General features: G+C 37.3%; 4 protein-coding genes across 4 annotated transcripts; all 4 read right to left on the minus strand.

Annotated features, from left to right (window-relative positions):
- Positions 1-42: 42 nt before the first annotated feature.
- tyk2 (tyrosine kinase 2) lies at positions 43-7,487 on the minus strand. The gene is made up of 24 exons (XM_033971860.2): positions 7,328-7,487; positions 6,660-6,862; positions 6,445-6,568; positions 6,244-6,376; positions 5,996-6,159; positions 5,524-5,899; positions 5,277-5,453; positions 4,637-4,794; positions 4,454-4,571; positions 4,196-4,379; positions 4,016-4,122; positions 3,553-3,696; positions 3,395-3,482; positions 3,160-3,287; positions 2,852-2,987; positions 2,464-2,615; positions 2,152-2,296; positions 1,987-2,078; positions 1,726-1,915; positions 1,388-1,506; positions 1,095-1,267; positions 831-948; positions 628-738; positions 43-542 (listed from the first exon to the last, which is right to left on the minus strand). The coding sequence occupies exons 1-24, from the start codon at positions 7,357-7,359 to the stop codon at positions 396-398; spliced, it is 3,519 nt and encodes a 1,172-aa protein (XP_033827751.1). The 5' UTR covers positions 7,360-7,487; the 3' UTR covers positions 43-395.
- Positions 7,488-8,114: 627 nt separating this feature from the next.
- On the minus strand, positions 8,115-11,412 carry LOC117375540 (hsp90 co-chaperone Cdc37). The gene is made up of 8 exons (XM_033971861.2): positions 11,037-11,412; positions 10,299-10,580; positions 10,050-10,152; positions 9,846-9,961; positions 9,620-9,742; positions 9,238-9,420; positions 9,077-9,148; positions 8,115-8,854 (listed from the first exon to the last, which is right to left on the minus strand). Exons 1-8 carry the CDS (start codon positions 11,142-11,144, stop codon positions 8,714-8,716), a joined length of 1,128 nt encoding a protein of 375 aa, XP_033827752.1. The 5' UTR covers positions 11,145-11,412; the 3' UTR covers positions 8,115-8,713.
- A 262-nt stretch (positions 11,413-11,674) lies between these two features.
- cmc4 (C-x(9)-C motif containing 4 homolog (S. cerevisiae)) lies at positions 11,675-12,254 on the minus strand. The gene is made up of 3 exons (XM_033971862.2): positions 12,172-12,254; positions 12,028-12,093; positions 11,675-11,944 (listed from the first exon to the last, which is right to left on the minus strand). Exons 2-3 carry the CDS (start codon positions 12,086-12,088, stop codon positions 11,808-11,810), a joined length of 198 nt encoding a protein of 65 aa, XP_033827753.1. The 5' UTR covers positions 12,089-12,093; positions 12,172-12,254; the 3' UTR covers positions 11,675-11,807.
- A 295-nt stretch (positions 12,255-12,549) lies between these two features.
- On the minus strand, positions 12,550-20,317 carry LOC117375362 (hemicentin-2-like). Its single transcript, XM_055223934.1, has 9 exons — positions 20,092-20,317; positions 19,270-19,542; positions 17,948-18,271; positions 17,265-17,516; positions 16,899-17,048; positions 14,154-14,438; positions 13,319-13,651; positions 12,856-13,107; positions 12,550-12,772 (listed from the first exon to the last, which is right to left on the minus strand). The coding sequence occupies exons 1-9, from the start codon at positions 20,141-20,143 to the stop codon at positions 12,765-12,767; spliced, it is 1,929 nt and encodes a 642-aa protein (XP_055079909.1). The 5' UTR covers positions 20,144-20,317; the 3' UTR covers positions 12,550-12,764.
- Positions 20,318-20,402: the final 85 nt, after the last annotated feature.

Consider the following 20,402-nt stretch of genomic DNA (forward strand, 5'->3'; position numbering starts at 1 on the left):
TTGCTTTTTAGCAACTTAAAAAAATGCACAAAATGTAATTTTCAAGTTAATTTAAACAGTAAGAAAGTCTCACATTTCCTGAGTTTTTATTACAGATTACCAACACTAAAATGGGTTTGCTTTAACTTGAGCTGTAAAACACTATGATAAAGCTATGGATAAAGATATAGACTATACAGTATAATCATGTTAAACATTCAACATAAAATATTGATAGTAGGCTACATAAATGTATTGCATAAATATAGTGTAAGAAGTCTTTGATCTGGTTAGCACTCAGAGTTCCTCCCTTATCTACAAATGTTGTGACATCTAAAATTGGCTTTGAATAAAATATCAACAGGTTAACTTAAAGTATTCACTTTTACCAAAACCGGCCCATAGACTGACACAAATCAGCAAATCTGGGCAAGAGAAAAGTTGGCATTGGATTGCCATATGTCATATCTTTGACGAATATCCTCAAATCTGTTAATAAGTGAACAAAATTTTGGCCGATCAGAACGATTGGTGGCCCAGCACTGATCCATAATGATCTTCACCTGTTGTATAGAAAAATACAATTATGACTTGTACCAACACCACAACCATAGTATGATTGTTGATTTTGTGGATAGTCATATTTACCTCATGAGGACAGTCTCTAGGACAGGGCAATCGGATTTGTCTCTCCAACATTTGTATGAGTACCATCACAGTCAGCTGGGGATGCTCTGCCCCTTTCATTTCATTGAATTTCTGAAAAGCAGACACATTTTAGAATTATGATGGATTTTATAGAGAATAAGAGTTTTTTCATAAGATTATACACTCCATGTTAAAAGACATACACTTGGAGGACTTTCACGAGGGTCACAGCGTGTTAGGATTTCATACAATGTAACGCCAAATGACCATATGTCAGAATCAAAAGAAAATTTGCTCTCTTTCAAGCATTCAATCGCATACCTAGACAAACAGAAGAATACTTAGTATATCTTGTATTTTACAACAAAACACATTTTACAGTAATAATATTGTCAACACATTTTATTTATAATTTTGAGCTTTTCAATTACTAAAAACAATGAGTAAATGCAGTGATCATAACCTACCAGTACACTGGGCTGTCTCCATCTTCACGTACACGGTAGTAGACCTCTCCCTCAGGGATGTATTTTGACAAGCCAAAGTCTCCAATCTTTACCAAATTGTCATTTTCCACCAGAACATTACGAGCAGCAAGGTCTCGGTGAATGTAACGCTCAGAATGTAAATATGCCATACCCTTTATTAGAAGTAATTACAAAATTAAACAAAATAACGTTCATAACAAAAAAGGTCACAAGTAATATAAAGAATAGTATTCAGTCAGTAATGGAGTAATATAGATCAATGTAGTTCTTACTTGACAGATCTGCTGAGCAAAGAGAAGGCACTGGGGCATACTCAGCTTACGTTCACGAGCATACTTGTGTAGACTTCCCATAGGAACATACTCCATTACTAGTTGCACCATTTGCCCTCCTATATGAAACAAAAAATATTTTTCACAAAAAATAAAATAAAATAAAATAAAATAATAGCACATATATCCAACCCTAAAAAGTAAAACGCCGAACTTCTCAAATCAGAAAAAAATACAGTGTATCTTACATACATCAAATGAGCATGAAGAGTAGAATCAATTAAAGTAAATCTGAAATGATCAACCAGCTATTATTTTGTCTCTAAAAATGTATTTACCTAGTTCAGTGCAGCATCCCTTGTATTTGACAATATTGCTGTGACTGAGCGATTTCAGGGTTTCAATCTCCTTTATCCAGCCATCTGGTACCTGGCTGCCATCTTGTTTCAAGGCCTTTACTGCCACAAACTCTCCAGTCCCATCATTGCAAGGGTCATATAAGTATAGAGTAACCTTTCCAAAGTGGCCCTAGTGACCAGAAAGAAGTAAGATATACATCAAAGGCAAAGCTATAAAAACAAACTCATATCATGTCCTACCGCTCCCAGTTCTCTCATCTCTGTCAGGTAGCGCTTGTGGTACACAGTTGGGTCCATTTGGGGCATTGGGTCAGGTAGAATAATTTCAGAATCTGTCACATAAGAAGGTTAATGTTTACGATTACATGAACAGCACAAGAAATTACCCGAAAGAAATAAACCCACCTCCAATTTTAGTGAGCTCTCTAAGTACAGTTCTGAATGAGGGCCTCTCTGCAGGTTCATAGGTCAAACACATACTGATGAATTTGGTCAGCTCCTCTGAAGATGGTTGAGGTAAACTGCCTTTTTGTTTGTAAAATTGTTCTTTCTGTTAAAAGAAGTCACACTTCAGAGGTCACATATACTAGGGCTGCCTTCTAAATAAACATCAGTAATGTGATATCACCAAATGAACATTACGGTTCACGATCAAATTAGAGAATGTTATGCTTGCCTATTCATGAGCAAATTATTCATGTAAATTTGGGGGATAACCTCTGACAGTGTCCAGGAACTCATTGGGAGATGCCCATTATTGCAGATTTCAAGAAGTGTGATTCCAAAGCTCCACTGGTCAGCAGCATTTCCAAAAAAGGACCCACTTTCAATACATTCAGGGGCAATCCATGGAATGCGCTCCACACGCTCTACATCAGCAACAAAAAGCAGAATGAGTAACAGTAAATATATTTAGAAAGAAACATTTTATTCTACAGTGTTATTTAATGTTGTAAAGAAAGGACTTTAACTACAACAACAGGAAGTAAATCAAAAGGAAGTGGGTTGATTATAGTTCGCTGTGTTTTGATCTTACAGAGATAAAGCAGAATATTGATTAAAACAGAAAACAGACATGAACAGTGTCAAAGTGCATAATTCTGACCTTCTCTTGAAAGAACATTGAGGGCGATTCCAGGATCACTCAGCTTCACAAAAGGATGAGTCCCAGTCTCCAGCCCTTTTCGTGCAACAAGGATATTCTTACCACAAACATTCCCATGAATCAGTTGCTTGGTTTCCTGTAGTTTGTCAGAAAAAAAAGTTGAATATTTAAGTTAACAATTTGCAACTTCACTATGCCATTTAATTGTAGGACACATTACTAATCAGAAAACAAGTTTGGCAAAAAAAATTCATTTGTGCATCAATTTATGTAATCAAACAGAAGGACATGATAATATTTCAACTTACAAGGTAACTTAGGGCACTTGCAAGTTGTTGTGCAACTAGTAATTTCCACTGAGGAGAAACCTGTGCCTTTTCTCTGCGAAGGAAGACATCCAGAGGCCCAAATTCCACATATTCTTCAACCAGGATGTCTATCAGAGGGCAAAATTGAAATCGGTATTAAATCAATAGGGGGAATGTAACCATTTTCAATTATTGTTGAAATCACAAATTAGATGGAATGTGCTCTTAATCTTACTTTCAGATCCTTTGACAGATACGCCATGTACAAAAACCAAATGGCTGTGGGATACTTGTCTCATAAGGCTTGCTGTTCCAAAAAAATCCTTAAAAACAAGAACTCTATTAATGTTAACACAATTATATGATTATTATGGTGCAAGGTGTATAGCTTACAAGTGCAATGTTTTTGTGTATATTGTCAAGAATCTTCAGAACAACTTTAATTTCATTGAAGTCATTCTTTAAATTTGCTCGATTGGTCGGCACCAGAGCTCCAGAGTAGATGTTAGTTCTGGTCCCCTGACCCAGATGTTTTTTCTATTGCATTAAACCACAGTCAATTACAAACTCAAACAACTCCAAAAGGCTTTTACAACAAATTACTTAAAAGGTCCACTATGTAACTTTTCTGGTGAAGAGAATGACATGTAGATGATTTTTCTTTGCCTAGAATGCTCCACAGGATGGTATTAAACATAATGAGCCAGGTTGCATCTCCGAAGATCTAACATCTCAGTGTAGATTCATTTTATGCCATGAAAGGAAACCTTCCATCTTTATGGGGACAAGCTGGTGGCTGACCCTCTACCAGAAAGGTTATATAGTGCACCTTTAAATATACATGATAAAAAAATACCTTCACAATTTCTTTGTCCTTGATTTGAATAAACCGTACTTCCGATGAGTTTCGGTGCTGACGATCCCTTTCTGCTGTTTTTCTTGTAACTAGAAGATTGGATAACTCTACAAAGTAAAAAATGTGATTTTAAGAACACATGCTCAAAACACTCTAAACTAATACTGTTGTAACACACACCTCGTTGTTTGGGTGGAAGGCATTTCTTTACCATAAAAATTTCGGATCCTGATTGAAGAATAAATGTTTTTAGGCTGTTCAAGAGCTCTTTCATACTGGAAAATTCTTTGTCCCAACCCTCAAGACAGAACCTTGATCCATTGTACTCAATCCGAAACTGCTTGTGGGTTGGCGAAGATCCGTTCTGGAAAAGAAAATACAGATATAACAAAAAACCTGACAAACCTTAAAATGTTTAAAAAGATGTTCATGACATGCCTCAGTTTTGCTCAGAACAGCTAGAATGAGGCGATGATAATCAATAACACTCCAGCGTACAAGAAACACTCCCTCCTCAGCTGCCTCTTTTTTGAGTTTCATTAGCACAAATTCATCCCTAGAATAACATAAGGCATTACCAACAATGCACTTCTATAAAAGTGTGAGTCTATATGAACTCACTGTATAGGTCCATGCAGTGTATTATTCACACTCAGCACAACCCTTGGGGGTGCCACATCACAGCAGAGATAGTGGTGGGCGTCGGCAGTGAGTCGGTAATATCCATCAAGCAGGGACACAAAGGACTCTGCCTCCTGCCTGGAGCTCATGTGAACCTCCTAAATACGAATCAATGTAAACAATAACAGATGAACATCAGAGCCCCCACATACAGACACATACGACACATTTTGTGTATAACCAGAGGGACCACCTAATCTTCTTTTGGTTGTCTTGCATAGCCATTTAGGCCTTTGAACCCCTATCTTACTTTCCCACCAAGAATGTCCCACTTTTCTTTGGTATTCAGTACATTGTATGAAAATATTTGTCCTATTCTGCTTAGAAGAAAAGTGCATCCAATATAGACTGGAAAAGGATCTATCACTAATATAATTTAAAAGCTCTGCCCCTTCGTCTCTTACCAAGTTGTGCAAGTTATCCCACTTTTAATACTTTTCATAGTCAACTTTGTTGTAACATTCAAAGTAAACAACTAAATAAACATTATAGGTTAAAAAAGGCTACTTAGCTCAAAGCTTAATGCATCTCAAGAAATAATGCATTGTGACTTGTAAAGTGGTAATAGGACACTTCTCACCATGCAGCCGTTGTCCTCAGTACTAATGCGCACTTTATCTTCTGTGAGAATGATATGAGTGATTTCAGGGAAGTCACAGAAAGAGTTCCATGCACTGGGAGTGTTTCCATTGACTTCTATTGAGTGCTGTTTTGCCTTCCTCATGTAGTCACTCCTGATGTACAGGTTGGATTGAGCCTAAGAAAGATCCCACATTATTGCAAATAAACGGCAATGATTTCAAACTGTGTCTGAAGTCTGGATATACCATTTGGGTGGACACCTCTCTCCACTGAATGCCCTTTAAACCACAGACCATTATTTCATGGGGGACAAGGACTTTGTAGTTGTCTTTTGAGGCACTTTGGTCCTGATTTGTATTGGGGTAAGGACATCCCTGCCCATCGTTGTGCAGGTCCAGGTGAGACACACAATACGTTTCAGTACAGAAGCGTGGAGCCAAGTGTTCCAGAGTTGAGATGTATTTATACATTATTTCTTGCGTTCCAAGTTTTCCTTTATCCACAGTGTCCTGTTGGAATGCCTGGACAAAGTTTGTAAATATTCGCCTCATGCGGTATTTTGTCAGCAAGTTGTCTTTGGAAATTTGTTTGGCAAAAGACCTTGGAATGCAGTGATGGAAGCTACAACACAAACAATTATGTGTTTTAAACCAAGTCAAACGCTACTGTCATATTGTTACACAATATAAAAGACTTTAGCCGTAGAATTGCAATTACCCATTTTTTTCAGCAACTTCTTGTAATATTTTGTTAGTCTGTAATGCGTGGTGAGAGAGGTGAAGTACAGCCATTCCCAGACTCTCATTTTTAAAACGACTTAACTCTTCTTCAGACCGCATATCATCTATTTGTATTACTTCGTTCACAAATTCATATTTTGCCTTTTAACAACAGAAACAAATCAGACATTATAAAGAATGTTCCAAAGACATACATTTGCATGAGTAATAGTGTTAAGTACAAACCTGTGCAAACAAGTACTCCAAAGATGAAATTTCAAAGAGAGGAGAACACCCTTGGCCTGTCCCAAACTTGGGAGTATAACGGGACACTTTTGGCTCATTCTCATTAAGACCATGCCAATTATGGAAGTAAAACCTTATCACAAGACAACAGTTGTTTAGAACACAAATAAAATATTCTTTATCAAACATTATACCACCAACCTCATCCGGAAGTAAAGCACCAGAGGGGTATTTTCCTTCAAAGTGAACACATGGTTTGGACTGTACCAGCAACATGAATGCGGTTCATAGAGGGCATAGAACATGTAACACAGAGGAGTTATCCCTTAAAAAAAAATAAAAAATAAAAATGCTTTTAGCAAATTGGGTTAGGCAATGTCCCCAATCATCATAGGTGGCTAGAATGGTCATCTTACCTACTGCTTTTGCAGCTGAGATGCACAGCTCCTCTGCTGTGACCTCTCCAGATGTGTGGGACAGGTAGCGTTCCCCTTCCGGACTCCAGAAGAGGTACACATGCACACCTGGATTTTGAGGAGGCTCACACTCGCCTGGAAAAGGCCATGACCTCGAACGCTTCTTGGATGATCTATTCCTTAACATCGTAAACTGCATATCACTGTGAGAAAGCGAGAGACAAAAAGAGAGAAACAGAGACAAAGAGAGACAGAGAGACCGAGAGAAAGACAGAGACAGAGACACAAAGACAGAGAGAGAGAGAGAGTGATCATCATTACAGGCTATAGATGTTTGGCAATTGTGCTCTTATTATAATGCAATGCAATCTGCTCGGATGTACTAAAATTTACTTTTCATGTAATAAACAAAATGATTTTGAACTAACATTACTTCCGGGATTTCACCATGCTCCTTTGCACGTAGTTTCCTTCTGATTAGAACTGAGGAACACGCTACTTAGGATTTGCCTAGTATGACATTTAATTAATCTACAAAATTCTTTAAATTAGCATTAACTGTAATGGATACAATGACATAGGTTATCTTCTTTTGTGTGCGGTGTTAATGCGTTATAACGCTATTTGTAGTAACGTTACAGCAAACAAGACAAACAAGCAAGTCTTACCTACTAACAGCGCAATTTTTCCGGTGTGGCATGATAACTAGAACTAATACGGTAAATAGGAGCTCATTTTAGTCTTAATTTTCTTGTGAGCGTAATTCCCCTCCGCATAACTTCTTGTTGTGTTGTACTTATCTGTCTGCGAGCGGTACTTCCCCAAACCAGCGTGACCACACCCCCAACAGCTTCACGCACAGTGACGCACAGGGACGCACAGGGACGCACAGGGACCACGGAGCTCAACAGTGCCCGCCCACCGCTCCAGGTTTCACAATTCAATTTCGCGTTCATTTTTCCCATAGACTTTCTGAAGAAAAATTTTGAAAGCTTGCTCAGGGCTAATCCGCTATGTGGTAACTAATGACCACACGACCTATAATTTTATTTAAAATCTGTTTCTGAAACGTTACAAATAAATGAAATCTTGCTTTTTAAATTAGCTTTTTGGTCTTAAAACGACTGCATTATGGATATTTGTTATCTACCTATTAGATGTCTTTGAACACATTAGAATTTTTCGAAAAGTCTTTGGGAGAAATTAATGGAAAATTTACTTCCGGAACCGGAGCAGGCGGGCACTGTTGAGCTCCATATTGTATTATATCAAATGTTTGGAGATGTGAAAATGTTATTTCCCTTAGTTATTGCCTTACACTTAAGCTTTATATTGTTCTTGTGTTTTTCTACAATTAGCTACAGTTACTGTTCCGATATTTTGATTAGAGGCTTCCTAATTCTGCATTTCTAAACTGTTTCATCTGAATATTTGTCTTGCTCAAATATTATCTACAGTCATATTGGCTTTACAGCTTTTAATTTGACATTTTATAGCTGCAAACAACTCTCTCTGCAGTGCAAAAATACCAGTCATACACCATTGCGTTAAGTAAAACTAACATTCTCCTCTTTAAAAGCACATATAACATTGCTCAAGTGCTTAAAAATAACCCATGCATTAGCTGTTCTTACAGACTGACATTGAAATGTTGTAAGAAATACACAAGAGTGGAGAGATCATCTTTTGTTGAGGGAGTTGATAGTACTTGAAAACAACCCTATCATACAGTTCATCAAAAAGGAATGAAGTTAATTTCATTTTGTGTGTGAATATAATGTTACATAGTTGGCTACAACAGCAGAAAAATGCTGGCAGATATGCACCAAACAAAAGTAACACAAGTAAATAACCAAGGACAAAAATAGACCAAAACATTTCTGGCAGATTAATTTCAAAACAAAAATATGAACTATAAAAAAGAGCTGTGCAGTAAATAGGCTTGATCTAACTACATTATTTAATTGTTGGGCAAACTATGCATACATATGGTAGAGATGCAATACAGTGACAGCAAGTATATTTGGATTACAATTTCACATAAGCACAGTTGGTCACTCTTTCTTTGATTCTTCTTGTTCCTGTTTTACTTCCTCATATGTGGCCTCCTCCTCCTTTTCCTCACCTTCATCTGTTTTTGCATTTGGGACCCACAGTCCTGAATCTATGCATCTTTTCATGTGAATCTTCGCCTCCTGTAAAAATAGAATATTTTAATCAATTAAGAGGGTCTTTTTCACATAGTCTAAAAACAAGCATCATAATTAACACTGAAGGTTTTTGTGTGATCAGAAACACACAATATCCAGACTGTTAAAATTACTGATTAAAAGTTTAAATACAGGTGATATGTTTTTTACTCCAAAAATGTTGAATTTGTACCAATACTGCCTCTACATGAATAAGTGGTAACTTACTGTTGGGTCCATTTTGCTTATTACATCTTGTAACATTTGGATATCCTTCTCATCAAAGCATTTCTGCATTTCCTGTCAATAAGAACATGCTTCGTGTAATATTAAAAAAAAAACAAAAAAAAACCTGGCATCTAAAAAAAGTAAACCAAACAAACACTTACAGGGGGAAGAGATTCATAAACTTCAACCGGGTCTACTCCGCCTGGTCCCAGTCGTTTTTGTCTCTCCTCTTCTTCATACTCTTTCATGGCCTTTTCAATACGGATCTTTGCCCTACCACGAACACGCTCCTTAAAAGACTCTAGCTCATCATTGAAAGCATCTTGGTATTGCTGGTCTGCAGTCTAAGGACATAAAAAAAAAAAAAAAAAGTTCAAGCTTTTCTCACTTTGATACTTTAAGTCTATTTGTGTAATTGCAGACTCAACAACAAAAAAAAGTCCACATGTAATTAATTTTATATATATATATATATATATATATATATAATATATAATATATTTTATATATATAAATAATTCCCCCCCACACCTTTTATAATACCTTAATTTTAGCAAAAAACTGTCGGAAGCAACCACGGGGATCCACCTTCAGACTCTTGGCCAATTCTAAAATGAACTGCATAACAATGGTCTGATGGGCAACCTGCTCCATTAGGGCATGTTTCTAAAAAAAAAAATAAAAAATCATTAATTAATTTGTTAAAATGCACAAAATATACTATAATGACCAAAACAACAAGCCCAAGATATTGTTTTGCAATGTTTACCTCCTCAACTTCAAGGTCAATGCACATAATAACTAAGTAGTTTGCGGTTTCCTCACATACTAGATGTGGATTATCAGACAGATACTTTTGGCTGTCATCCCAACGTCGCAACATGCCTACAAAAAACAGACAGACATTATTTTAATTTTAAGTATTATGTTTTTATTTCTTTATTTTATTGTGAGGCCAAGGACTTATACTTGCCAAAATGCTTAATCTGCTTTTCATATTTCTCAACAAAGGTTTTGTGCTTTTGCTCCTTCTCCTCTTCAGTTTCTTCCCTTTCAGGTTTGACATTTACGATGCTCTGAATGACACAAAACAAAAAATTCATTATGTATTTGTAATTTATTACCGGTCATTGTTACAACTAACTTTTATAGCTAAATAAATGTATACAATGAAAATGCATGCAACAAAACATTAACTTTTTTACTATTCTTATTGGCTCACCTTACTGAAACCGTCTTTGCTGAGTGTATCAACATTCCAGGGCATCTTCTTCTCCTCTCGATTATAATCATCTATTTTTTTCTCCCAATCTCGCTCTTCCTTTTTAAGTTTCTTCTCCTCAGTCTGGATTTTGCCGAGCTCCGCTTTTGCATCATCCGTTGTTGACAAACTCAGCTCCTTTAATTTCTTCTGTGCATCTGCAAGCTTGCGTCGACAATCGCTGAGTCCTTTATTTAATTCTTCACCCTTCTTTTGAAATTCTTCCATTCGCTCAACACGTGCCTGTTGTACACATGGAAATAATATTGAAAACAAGACCATAATTATTATGCACCATTGATGCAAAAAACAAAAACAGATTTACAATTTAGGTGGATGGACACCCCATATACAGCATATAAGACAAACTAGTATTGGAGGCTTAAAAATAAACTCTTCCACTGGATCTGTAGCAATGAACAGTTATAACTAAAAATAGCAACAACAAAAAATTATTTCTTTTTCTGTGGAACCTACCTGGACAACTGAGAGACTACACAGACCCAGTTAAGTATACAAATAATCCGATATTTGTATTGCTTATTAAAGGCACTGTAAGCTACCCATTAAATACTCAGACATCAAAATACCACGACTGGATAAGTGCTTTAGCTCAACTAGGAAGAGTTTCATATGGCCAAAAACCCGTTGTTCCAAAATTTCACCAGTGTTAGATTCGAAATAGACCAAAGCACTTACCTGGTGTCTCCATCTGAACAGGCTCGGGGTGTCGATATTTGGGTGGGTATCGTCTTCATCATCGGACACCTCAATGTGGTCCCAAACACTGTAATCTATTCTGGACATTGTGCCAGTACGATTCTAACGCCAACAATATTAGCCTGTGATTTACCTAAAATAAGTTTCTGTGCTAAATGTGGCTAACCAGAATCGTTAATCCACAAACCTTGTAGAAGCAAAAGCACTGTTTTAAAATCGCTCTGTGTTTATATTCCCGCTGTTGCTGATATTATACTGGAAACTTTAATAAATCCAGCGAGCATGAGCTAGCAAGAGAGAGCTACAGGATTCTAGAAAGAATCGCTGCACGTTTCCGCTTACGTCATTGCGTAACATGTACGTCAAGTGGCACGAACCATTTATACAGTAAGAGTATCTAACCATGGTATTATACCTTCTGTAGCACTGAGCATATATCATAAATATGTTTAGTCAATAGCACAAATGTTATATTTTAAAAACATTGAATTTGCAGCTGCCTGTCATAAGAACAGATCTGACAGCCAGTGTTGACGGTGTGGTAGGTGAAATAATAAATACCGTGTTTGAATATTAATGAAGATTTATAGCCACTACATTGAACGTACGGTCATAAATGAAAGACAATAAAAAGCCTTTTTATTAATAAATAATGTTGCATCAGTTAAGACTACTGGCAAATCCACAAATAATAGTGCAAATCAACTGCACTGAATGAGTTGTTTTACACTTCAGAGTCTCTTTGAAGAATCACGGATTATTTTTACTCTCCGTGGGCGCGGAACTCTTGAAACCCGAGCAGCAAATGGAGTTTGCCGCGTGGGTTTCGCAGCAGCGGCGCATCTCCCTGATGACATCCTCACACATGATCTCCAGGTATTTATTTGCTGTAAAGGGCAAAGAGAATCAGTTGTAACTCGTGTACATTAACCTTTGCTTAACGTAACTAAAGCACTACTAGTGTCAATACCTTGTAAACACTTTTGAATTGCACATGCTTGTTTTTGACATGGATCCTTCTGTCCGGGCATATTATCTGAAAAAGACGACTCATCCATATTTTAAAACGAAGGAGCAATCAAATGTAACGCAAAGGACATTATGCTACGCTTACCTGTGTCGGGAAATAATTGCTAACATTAAGACAATGTACAAGAGCAGAAAAACTAGAAAAAAGTCATTAGCTGAAGCTAGCTGAAGCTAGCTGCGCAATGTTTTTGTCACGTGACTTTATGGTGGCTCAATGAAATATGGCCAAAGTTTAACAGTGACATCTTGTGGTCATAAACTTCCTTTGTCGAGAGAAAAAAACGTAGAAAAAACATACATTATAACAAACATTTATTTATAAAGATATTAAACTGAGGCAATACATATTTACATAGTTCAAACCTACAGCAGAAATTCAATGTTCACTGGCCTAAATTTGTAAGCCCTATTGCATAATTTAATTTGACTTGAGGAATGTTCATAATTACTGAATACAAATTGTATACTCAAAATAAATGGCCACAGTTCGTATGTGTTATTATATTATAAACATAGTATTAGTGCGTTTTTATAATTCAGTTGGATAACAATCTAATACATAAATAGTGTCAGATTTGCTATTACAGCAGCAAAATAAAATCCTCTTTGATTAAAAAGGAAATAAGGAATGAAAAACTGTTGCAAGTGTTGTCATTGTACTCCAATTTGTTGCTTGCTTTAAACACCTAAATTAAAACACACACACACAAACAAAAAAACAATTAGTAATGAGTATATGACCACCATGCAGGTTTTGGCTTCTCCATACCTTTGGTCTTCGCTTTAACCGTGAAATTCTTGGTCTTTTTCCCCAGTGAATTTGAGGCAGTGCATATGTAGGCTCCAGGTACAAGTGTGGACGATATAAGGATAGCTTCATCCCCAGTCAGTTGCATGGGAGAGGGTGACTGCCAGGAGTACACAGGGGAGGGGTGCCCCAAAGCAGTGCAGTTTAAGACAATTTCAGCACCAGATATTAGCTCTACCACTTCTGTTTCAGACCCGATGAATGTTGGTGGAACTGGACAGTAATGAAATAAAGCAAAATGAGTTCATACATAATGCAGAGTTGTACCACTAACACTATTTTAATGCCGACTATAAATACTGCTCTGATTAAGTTAAAAAGGCATCACTGAAAAGGGCAAAGTCACTCCTTTATCTCCAGTGGGTGCTAAACATGAATAACAGTGCCAGAGTTACAAAATATGAACCAAAATGTAATGACTCACATTGGACAGAGACATTGAGTGAATCAGATGTCACACTTGGTGGTTGTTGAGGTCCTTCTGGTCCCAGCTCCAGCTCAGCCACACACCTGTAGCTGGCACCATTTTCAGCTCTAGATGGAAAGATCTCAAGGATCGAAGACACTTGGACAGGCGAAGACGATGTGAGGTCCGAAAAGGAATGGTTATGGACCATTGCATCTCCTCTGTACCATTTCAGGGTGAGATACTGAACTGGAGCAATGTTCTGCACCTCACAGAGCAGCTGGTATTTCTTTGCCTCCACCATAGGCCCAGTGTGGTCCACAGGTCGAATACTGACACTATCAGGGATCTCTGTGCACATGTGAAAGTGGAACTCTTGAGTAGTGCAGTCAAAAGAACTCAACTTCAACCAATGACTTATACCTACCGGTAGTCTACATATGAAGAATTAATTTCTATAAATAGAAAAGTGCACTTCTTATTTTGCTCATTGTATTGTATGGATTTCTACCGACACATATATTGCAATGACAGTATCAAACTCTGTTCCACATTAATTTTACTTACATTACCTATAGAATGTAATAACAGCAAATTTCCTTTTTTTGATCAATTTAACTTAGTTAAATATTTAAATTAACAAAAAACATAACTATTGAAATTAGTGATGCATTTCTATTGGAAATGTCTCACTAATATAATACACAGGTGATGAAAATGCACTATAAGTCTATGTTTAAAAAATGTGTGCGGTGTAAATTGTCTTGTGTATTGTGTTCAGACAAAACACACAGCCCCCTAAGTGCCCTGTGGACATTGTTTAATGCCAATACTTAATAAATAGCTGACTTACTGTACAATACAAGGTTGAGTTTCTCCTCACATTGCCTTGGTGCAGTGTGAAACACTCCATAACAAATGGGTTCCTCAATCCAGTCAATAAGGCTGTCCACTTTCCACTGCACAGACTGTTCCTGCTGAGTGTGTGAGGGACCGATGGCTGACTCCCATCCCAAAACACGCACTGGCCGAGTGGCTTCACAACTGACGGACACAGCCTCCCCAAAGCCCACCACTACCCGGGAGGGCTTTAGACTCAGTGAGCACCCATCACCTGAAACTAAATACACCCAGCAGCATCAGGGGTGGGGAGAAATCAGTTATGTGCTGCCAGCTACATTTATTTGGTTTGGAACAAAGTGTCAGTTTTGTAATACCATACCCTTCTACATACCATTTGAGGAACTATTTTCTGAAGTAACAGTATTCCTACTTGAAAAAAGGTTATACTCAGTCTTCACTTAACACTTTACATCACTATCAGTGACAAAAGTTTTACATGGACACTATCGTATGATTTTTTTCAAAATTTTGTTTTATAAATCATATCATACATCTGAGCATACTACTTGAGTAGAACAAGTTCTCATAATTATTTGAGTCATTTTTTTTACATTTTTAACTTGAGTTATTTTATGTAACGGTTCTCTTATTTTAGTACAAATTTTGCCTACTCTACAGACTGAATCCACTACCAATGCACACACAGATGTTGAAGGAATGAAGCTCAGAATTGGGTAATTTAATCCAATGTTAGATCCATAAAAACAGTATTTGTTTTGTTTGAGTGGGACAAATGAGGTCTGATTGAACATTTCTAAATGGCCCCTGATTGTTCCATTGCACCTGTGTACAAGCAGGCAATAGGCATCTCTTTCACATCTGGTAATGTTTGTTCCATCCATCCATTTTCTTCCGCTTATTCGGGGCCGGGCAATGGTTGTTGTAAAGTTAATAAAGATAATAAGCCAATAGATATGTTTGGTTACAATGGTTGTGGTTGGCAATCGTATAGAGAAAGATCAAAATATAGCCGATACACCAGAACACAGCTATTGGTGCTGTAAACCAATGCCTAGACACATTTGTAGGTGCAGTAACTTACATACTCCATTATTTTACATGGCACAGAACATTTCATGAAGTGCAAGAAAGAAGATTTATTTGTGTGAACTTACCTGAGTGAAACATGCAAAACAAAATAAATCTAATTAGAGTATAGTTATCCATCGTATTGTTTTATAGCTGTGGATAAAAAGACAAAGTATTCAGTTCCGGCGCGAGCAAGCTTGGTAACTCTGCAGGGAACTATGTTGGGACAAAAGGGCCCCCTTCATCCCAGATGACTTTGGGGGTGGGGGGTTGGAGTAAAAGAGGGGAATGTAGCAGGTGGCAGGCCTTTGCGAAAAAGACATTTCATTTAAAACAGAATCCAAAAAAACTCTGAACATTTTTGTGTTCAAGTCCATACAGCGAGTGGCTCAAATCTTCCTCTGCAGTGCTAAGAGTAATTAGTTACTTAAGGTATGATTTACAAAGAGCACAGCTGGGAATGTGAACTAGACTAACATATTATATAAGCTCTTAACACTAAACGTGCTTTACTTTAATCGGTTTCCATTTATAAAAGAACAGAGTTGGGGATCTGTACTAAAATTTAAACTCCATGAGAAACTTGAGCAGTGTCACTGTGGTTACCATAGCAGCACGGTCAGAGCATACACAAACAGAGTTCTGGCAGGACCTCTTGTGGGAATGACGAGCTAACATAAGGAACACGCTTTTAGAAATGGCCCATTTGAATTGGCAGCTCCCCTTTACATTTACCATGCTCTCAGCTCATTAGTATGGCAGACCTGGTCCTGTATATGTAAACCAGTCTTTTGAGATGGCATAATATTGCAGGAAAAGCCTTAGAAGGCTTAATCAAATCAGTATTCTGAATCAAGAAGTTACAAATATAAAGCTCTTTATTTCATGATTTTTTTAACAACACACAAATCATTCAAATATAAAAGCAACACAAGTTTGACCACTATGTTACCTGTATGTAGAGAGTACCTAATATACTCTACTACTCTGAAGTTGATGTAAACATGTTTAAGTGGCTCACACTAACACAGTAAGGCACTGACAATGAAATGGCAGACATAAAGGCAATCACAATTTTCAGTGCAATAAGTAGCTGAGAATGTTACTGTGCAAATCATATGTACCTCATATATATTATTATTTCCAAATACTGTAGTGCGGGTATTACCACTTAGTGTTTTTTTTTACCATACTGCAATGAAGACTGATAAAACAAAGGCATGGTCCAATCCTTAAAAGACACCACATTCCTGAGCTGCATGTGGTGAAATACACCATGAGCACATGATAACTGTGGTGTACCTGTGTGGTGTAGTTGTAGTCTTACATCAGATAGCTCTTATATCAGTTCATATGAAAAAAACAAATTACTTAATATTAAAATTAGGAAGCAATGCAAATTTGCTTCCACATTCAAGATGTTACCAGTATCAATTGCCATTGATTGTCATTGTCACTGATTGATTTGAGTGATGTAAATACAGTACTGTTGAGGAAAATGTGGTTAAGTAGCACTTTAAAGGCAGCTGATAACATCACACGTGCAAATTCGAGCTTGCAATACAAAGAACCCCACTCAATAAAAATGCAGAACACAGCATGCATTCTAAGAAAACAGAAGAAAATAGGAACAACCTATTCATTTGGTTAAAAAGAAAAAAACCTCATATTGGTTGCGAGGGCTGTCCTTTGCTGTAGCCGCCTTTGTTGAGTGAAAAAGTCCCATCTTTAGTCACAATAAATGGTCCACTGATGAGGAGCAAGAAACCCAGGGCTGCCAGGATTCCAAGTACAGTTGCTAGCACTGTGTAGTCTCCTGTAGGAAATGGCAGTTTAGTGTCACTGTGCATCAAAAGACTTTTTCTGTCTGTAATACACTGCACACGCCAAAATCGCAATGAACACAAAAAACACAGCCACTAATATTCCAGCAGTGGTTCCGGGAGCACTTCCTGATGAAGAACAGTATTAAAAAGCATTATACAACCATAAACAATGCAGATCAACGGGAATAAAGGGACAATTATCTTACTTGGAGCATCTGTGAGAACAAACTGCTTGACGCTGGAGCCTTGGGAATTGGATGTGGTGCAGTTGTAAGTTCCTGGGAATGGCCCCTGGAGGTCCAAAATGGGTTGATGCCCCACCTTCTGTCCAGTGGGCTTAGGGACCTGCCAGTGGTAATTAGGCGTGGGGTTTCCCTGGGCAGTGCAGTTCAATGTTATTTTACCATTAGCTGGCACCTCAACCCTCTCCACTTTGGGCTCTTTAAAGAAGGGTTTATCTGAAATGAGTAAAAACAGTGTAAATGTATGAAACAATTATTTTAATTTCCCATTAGGCTAAAGGTAACTTTGTAATTTTTCTGGTTGGGGCGGGCTTCTACCTGTTTGTTTATATGGAGATGTTATTGCTTTGCCTGGAACGTTCCACAGTACGGCACTAATCTTCAATCTAATGGTACCTTACATTTAGTTAATTTACATTACATTCCTCAAAAATGCCCTGGAAAACATTCATTCTTACTGTGAGTGGGTGCCTTTTCACAAATCTGAGTTGTAAGTTGGCCCTGTGGCATCACCTGCTTGTCTCCATGGTGGATAACCAAGTTAAATGCTTAACAGTGAAACCTTCCAAGCAAAGGAAAAACATCATCACGGAAGCCAATAAATAGCGGACACTACACCAGAAGATTTAAATCTTTAAATCACTTACATAGTACATGAAGATCCACTGGAGGTGATCTAATTGGCAGGAGATGTGGCCCTGCTGGTCCAAAGTCAAATTTGGCTTCACACATTAATTTCTTTCGATGAGCATCTTTGTCTGCTGTTATTTTGATGACAGACGACTGGGTAGATGGTTTTTGACTAACTCCGGAAGTAAGCATCTCTCTCTTAATCCTGGTATCCCCTAAGTACCATGTTACAACCGTAGAATTCACAGGCGCAACATTGGATACATTACACTGCATTTCAAAGTCTTGCTGCTCCTCAATGGGCTGATTTTCAGACACTATAAGCACACTGTCAGGTATTTCTGCAAAAAAAAAAAAGAAAAAAAAAGTTAATTAAAAACACAACACCAAACAAAATATATGATTAAAAACTGATTACGCTATTGCTGACAGTTTGAAAAGGTTATGGATATGAATAATTATAATTTTGTCAATAGGTTCCATATTTAACAACTGTTATAGTATTGTACTTTGTTATAAGTGAAAACAACAATGATCCAGAAGCAAACATCATGGAGAAGTAGCTTTTTTTCTGCACATTCAGGTGATATAATGGTGATTATCTTTGTTGGCGATTATCACGGTTATATAAAATGCCCCATAAACATTATTTTCTACGCTTTTTATCACAAATAATATTATTGTTTATTGTCCCAACCCTAACTGTGACAGTGACTACTTTTATAAGATGTTGTCTACTCATGCACTCATGTGATCTTGAAGCCAATACAGTTGGGCGTGTTAGGACTTGGATGCTTGAACTTGGATCTGAAAAAATGCTATGTAAGACTAATGGATTATTATTGATATCATTATCATAAACAACAATTCAAGCTAAATGGGACCAAGCAAAACACAAATTATATACACATATGAAAAATACATAAATAAGCCAAATGTAGGCAATAGGAAAAGTAACAAAACTTGATCTTATTTAAGGTATGCAAAAACAGATGATCCTATAGTTGTCTTTATTAATATGAACACATATTGATATTTTTATTGAATGTTTCTATTATACAGTTGGTCGTTGAACTTGGTATATTAAATCAATTCTGGATCGTAATGATGTCATACTCCCAGACGAGGAGCAAGAGACTCATATTGTACTCTCCTATGAACCATAAAGTCATTTCAATTAGTGACAAAGCTTTCCTACCAATAACTGAGATTTTTCAACAGAAATTGCCATTTTAACAATGTACATTTTAACTGCCACCATCTGGTTGAAATATTACTGTTCTATGGAAAAACACAATGTCATCCGAAAGACAGAATACAAATATTTGAGGCAACTTACTGTAAACTATGATTGGCAGGAATGCGGTGCATTGTGGAGAGTTTTTTAAATTGATGTAGCATTGAGATGCTATATCAAAACTGTCCACTTTCTCGATGTTTAACTGGACGTGAGGAGAATATATGAGTCCAGTGCCTTTGTAGTTTGACTCCCAGCCCATTCCTTCGACTTCATCTGTAGTTGAGGTGCAGTTGACTGTAAAAGCGTGTCCATATTGCACCACAACTCTGGATGGGGTCATTACAAAAGGACATGGGGTTTCCGCAGACTCTCCTGAGAAACATGTAAAGGAGGATGTAATGCACCAAGAACAGCCTTCCAAATAAAATTAATCATTACAAAATGTTTTTTCAATGACTCAGTGATTTTCAGTTCCACACAGGCATAACTTGGTATATCACTGTACAATTACTACAATTATACAATAATAACAATGCTTACAGATGGGCTAAATACAGGAAACTGTGTGTAGGCAAATGAATGCAGAAATATATTAGACTACAGTAGTCCTATCACACTGTTGATCTGGACCAATAGCCTATACAATGTTTTCTACTAGGCCTGAAAATTAACTTGTATGTTGTGTAACAGAGACGGAAAAAGTTTTCTTTCAGTTAATTATTTGCAAACAAAGTACATTAATGGATTAACAATTTTGCAAACCAATGTCGCTTCCGATGGCGACGCTTTCGTTTTGTCCCACCTTTCTCTTTACTAGAATTGCACCTTGGGCGTAGGCTCAAACTCAAATAGAGCTACATCAAGTCACCATTATGAAATATTAACACAAATACTGACACCATGATAATCGCATTTACGTACCTGTGTATAAAAGGAAACAGCTGCACGCGATGAACAACGCGCTTATGCCCATTCTTCGCTATTTTTTACGCAAATCACAGTGAAAACATGCAGCGCTTCTCAAGTGTCGCGGTCTGTGTCCATTCATAAGGAATAAGGAGACGCTGTTGAGTCACTTTCACTTGTTTAGAAAGTCCCGAAAGTTAAAGCAGCCGCGTTGCTTTTAGGGGCAGTAGGAAGAAGGCCATTTGATACACTGCTCTTCAGTAAACAGGAGCATGCCGGGACCATTTTTAACAGGCAAAGGAGGCGGGGTCATGAGAAATGTGCCG

This window comes from Periophthalmus magnuspinnatus, chromosome 8 (assembly GCF_009829125.3).
Source record: "Periophthalmus magnuspinnatus isolate fPerMag1 chromosome 8, fPerMag1.2.pri, whole genome shotgun sequence".
NCBI lineage: Eukaryota > Metazoa > Chordata > Actinopteri > Gobiiformes > Gobiidae > Periophthalmus > Periophthalmus magnuspinnatus.

Bases quoted from the DNA above. Each gene is read 5' to 3' on its own strand.
- LOC117375540 (XM_033971861.2), bottom strand. From the start codon at position 11,144: ATGTCCAGAATAGATTACAGTGTTTGGGACCACATTGAGGTGTCCGAT. The intron at 9,149-9,237 runs GTAAGTGTTTGT...TCTTATTGACAG, and splicing joins TTTATGAATCTCTTCCCCCT to GAAATGCAGAAATGCTTTGA. The intron at 8,855-9,076 runs GTAAGTTACCAC...CTATTTTTACAG, and splicing joins TAAGCAAAATGGACCCAACA to GAGGCGAAGATTCACATGAA.
- cmc4 (XM_033971862.2), bottom strand. From the start codon at position 12,088: ATGCCCGGACAGAAGGATCCATGTCAAAAACAAGCATGTGCAATTCAA. The intron at 11,945-12,027 runs GTATTGACACTA...TGCCCTTTACAG, and splicing joins AATTCAAAAGTGTTTACAAG to CAAATAAATACCTGGAGATC.
- tyk2 (XM_033971860.2), bottom strand. From the start codon at position 7,359: ATGCCACACCGGAAAAATTGCGCTGTTAGTAG. The intron at 6,863-7,327 runs GTAAGACTTGCT...GCTTTCTCACAG, and splicing joins AAAAATTGCGCTGTTAGTAG to TGATATGCAGTTTACGATGT. The intron at 739-830 runs GTATGTCTTTTA...TCTGCTTTTCAG, and splicing joins CTCGTGAAAGTCCTCCAAGT to AAATTCAATGAAATGAAAGG.
- LOC117375362 (XM_055223934.1), bottom strand. From the start codon at position 20,143: ATGGGCATAAGCGCGTTGTTCATCGCGTGCAGCTGTTTCCTTTTATAC. The intron at 13,652-14,153 runs GTAAGTCAGCTA...ACATGTGCACAG, and splicing joins ACTCAACCTTGTATTGTACA to AGATCCCTGATAGTGTCAGT. The intron at 13,108-13,318 runs GTGAGTCATTAC...ATTACTGTCCAG, and splicing joins ACTCAATGTCTCTGTCCAAT to TTCCACCAACATTCATCGGG.